A 3,741-nucleotide genomic window follows, 5' to 3' on the forward strand; every position below is an offset into this window, starting at 1 on the left:
ATCATGATCTATTTGGATAATTCATGAAACGCTACCACATAACCAACTTCTCTTAGGAGCAAAATTCAAGGGATACAGACCCTTTAGCAGACCTAAATAAAGTAACTATTTAAACAATTCACCAAATTTTTGTCTATGAAAGAGCATGCATCCTGACTACCAGAGATACTGCCGTTCAGGAATGCTCGAAACACATACATATCTCACAGCTGTAAATGACTACATACTCACCATTAACCAGAAAACCAGTAACATAGTTGAGGAAAACTTGAAATGGGGAGACCGGGAGCACATATCCAGCAAGATTTAGATCCACCTAAAACAACAGAGGTTTAACTATATTGCAGTGCATAATAACAAAAAATTGGAGATACTTCAGAAGCAGCATCCCTTTACAAAAAAAGAGGAAAGTATTACCGACCAATGCTTCGGAAATAAATGCACAACGTAAATGAAAATTGATGGATCTTTTAATGTAAGCATCACACACAGAGCATGTATCTCCCTATTATCATAAAGCCCACTGGCTTCTTCCTTGTCCTTGACAAGAAACCAGAACGATGTTCCATTCTAAGCCACAAAACAGAAACAATAGAAGCAAACTGCATTTTTTTTCTCTTGAATATCTTCTATCTATGATAGAATTATGGGGTAAAACACTTGGATCTCCATCTATTAAGATCCTATTTTCCTCCTCTTACATGAAACAGGAAAACAGTTACTACAACTATGGTAAGATGAAATGAAAAAACTAGACACAAAGAAAGGCAAATTTTCCTCCACTTTCTTCTGTCACCATCTTGTGATTGCTCTAATATTCCCATCTTCCAATGCCCAACTTGAACTGTGCCTCCGTGAACTCCGACTGAAGACCAAACTTCTGCGGTGCGTGGAACCAGAATCTGAAGTTGATCTTGAAGAAGTGGAGAAAGATGGGCGGAAGCGCCTGAAAAAAGAGATGAAATTGCGAAAAGCCCGACCAATTCCTCCGCTCTCCCTGGACCGACTCCCCCTTGAGGTCCACGAGATCCTTCTCGCTGCACCACTGGTGGTGTTGAATCCACCATCCACCTCCGTGTAAACTCCTGGAAGCTCCCGTTCCCCTGCTCTTCTCCCCCCTGAGAACCTCCCAACCGCAAACCCACCACCCGGCAGCCTCCATATCGTGAGGCCGACCAAATCCTCCTCGTTCCTACCCAGGGGAGCTTGTTCATCACCGTCCGTCTCCACCCCACTCCGTCCACGCACATCAGTGGGCAACTCATGACGGCACACAGGGCAAGAGTTCCGGAGCGAAAGCCATGGCAAGATGCAATCTTGATGGTAGATATGCTTGCAGGGCATCTCCCGAGCCTCGGTCCCGAGCTCGAACGGCTCCTTGCAGACGGCACAGTGGATGTCCATCTTGATATGGCCGGCCGCGATCTGGACGGTGGGCATCGACTCCACAGCAGCCTTCGATGCGGGCGGTTGCTCGCATGCCCGACCACCGCCAATACCATGGATGTCGATTTGGGAGAGCTGGTCCAGGAGCCGCTCAAAACCTGAAGACATCAAAAAATCCGACATGCTCTCCGGCAAGGGGCGGAGGCCGGATCCCGCCCCATCGTCGTAATAGAATTCGAAGCTGCTGGCAGGAGAGCGGTCGGCGTCCCCGCCGTCACCCTCGGCCGGGCCCCGAAGGACGATGACCGGGTTGAAGGGGGAGCGGTCGCCCGCGGAGGTGCCACGGTGGCGGCGGAACCGAAGGTCGGAGCGTTGGTGGTAGGGCCGGGAAACAGGGAAGCGGAGCCGGCGGGGCTCGCCGGCTGCAACGCCGAAACGCGGAGGGTTCTCCACCTCCTCGAGGAATCCGCCGTCACAGTCGGGGCAGACGATGGCGTCGTGGGGCCAGAGCCTGACGAAGCGGCGGCAGTGGTAGCACCAGTAGGACGAGGACATGGCCATGGCCGCAGGAGAGGAAGCCATTTACCAAGGAAAACAAAGCCCAGAAACCAAAAGATTCGACCTTTCCTTCCGAATACTCACAGGATCTCCGATAGAAGCCTTAAAACTCCGATCTTTCCTTGGATTTCGGCAAGGAAATCCATCAAATCCCTTCCATCAATACAAACAATCCGATGTCCATATCCAAACCTCCCGCTATTTTAAACAAACAAAAACAAGAGAATGAAAAAAAAAAATAATGAAAACCAAAGCAGATCAAATGGGATGGCGACACCAAAACGTTGGAGAAGGGCGGAGGAGGAGATTTGGGGGAGAGTGGTGAAGAAGTGGGGAATATAAATAAAGGGCTTGACGAAGCTCCAACGGCCGAACCGCGTGTGCGCGTTGGCGTGCTTGCGACGCTTCTTCCTAGTAAACGGGATTGACGTTTCGTGACACGTGGAGATATACTACTGGTTGGGACCTGACGGCGTTACCGGCGGCGATGTGTAAACGGGGTCCCCCCAACGAGTCAAGATACGACGCTCGGATCGGACGAGCCGCGTCCGGATCCCACCAATTTAGTGATGACTCACATCACCTCCTGTAGCACGTGGCATACCATTTTCTTTTTTAGTTACTAAACGAGATATCCATAAAAAGTAATTAGAGAATTCTGCAATATTTTGCGCACTGTACACCTTTAATATTTATCTCTTTCCATTTTCACATTTAATTTTAATTTTTTAAAAATAAATTTTAAAAAATTATCTACTCGTTGAACATGGTATGGAACAGAGGATATTACTATGCGTTTTACAAATGGATGCGCTGACTATAAAAATAAAATTAGGCAAGTTAGAATGATTTATAGTTACTCCACCAACCCATTGATCATCCTTGGATCTAGAAAGAATAATATCTCATGTTTAAAAAATCTACTATCACATCAATCTTAATGCAATTATAGGCTATTTCTAGTACTCTAACCTGAGTTGGATTTTTTCTTTTTTCCTTTTTTTTTTTTTAACGTAAATCGAAGGGCAGTCAAGGGAAAACGCATTTGGAACATACCTTCGTGGAAGGGGCGGAGGACGTACGTGTCTCTTTCATAAAGAAGGCCACTCTTTCCCTTTGGAGCGTGAGATTCCGTGCTTTGCTCTCCACTCCCGCTCCATAACAAAGGGGAACTCCCTTTTCTTTTATTTTTCCCTTTTCTCTTTCCCCTTTTTTTTAAATTTTTTTTTTAGATGTAGGACACCCCCTCTCCGTTGGGACACACTTTGGTTGACCGCACGTGAGCCCACAAAATTGACACGCATGCAGATGCTCCCATAGGCTCAGTGCAACTATTCTTTTTAATTTTTTTTGTTCATTGGTCAGGATAATTACTTCTTGGTTAATCAAACAGTGCAATGCAATGCTTGGATTTGGTTCTTTCTTCTTGTGATGTAGCAGCTGATGCTTATCCGACTAAGACCGACCCCACTTCTGATAGGAAGCCCATGGGTGTACGTTGTGGTCCATCGCAAGCCAAAATGGATGGACACCTGGGACCACGTATTGGAGGTTTGAGATTCTTTTCAGGTGTGAGAAAATAAAGGTCCTCCCTACTTTCCACACAGTGTCATAGTAACCCTCATTAGCAAGAGATAACATCACACTTTTGGACTGAAACAGGTAGGGCAGAAGCAACGCATAATTTCATGTGAAAAGGGTAGCGTTACACCGTCATGCATTACTTTTATCGCGCATGCATGGGTCCTTTTTATTTTTAATGCAAAGTAGATTTTTTTTTTTTTTTTTTCCTTTTCT

At 46.2% G+C, this 3,741-nt stretch overlaps 1 protein-coding gene across 1 annotated transcript; it reads right to left on the minus strand.

Annotated features, from left to right (window-relative positions):
• Nucleotides 1–592: 592 nt before the first annotated feature.
• LOC105056915 (E3 ubiquitin-protein ligase RDUF2) lies at nucleotides 593–2,259 on the minus strand. Its single transcript, XM_010939285.4, has one exon. The coding sequence runs from the start codon at nucleotides 1,966–1,968 to the stop codon at nucleotides 793–795; it is 1,176 nt and encodes a 391-aa protein (XP_010937587.1). The 5' UTR covers nucleotides 1,969–2,259; the 3' UTR covers nucleotides 593–792.
• Nucleotides 2,260–3,741: the final 1,482 nt, after the last annotated feature.

Source organism: Elaeis guineensis, chromosome 14, assembly GCF_000442705.2.
Source record: "Elaeis guineensis isolate ETL-2024a chromosome 14, EG11, whole genome shotgun sequence".
Classification (NCBI taxonomy): Eukaryota; Viridiplantae; Streptophyta; class Magnoliopsida; order Arecales; family Arecaceae; genus Elaeis; species Elaeis guineensis.

Coding starts and splice junctions, on each gene's coding strand:
- LOC105056915 (XM_010939285.4), bottom strand. CDS start 1,968: ATGGCTTCCTCTCCTGCGGCCATGGCCATGTCCTCGTCCTACTGGTGC.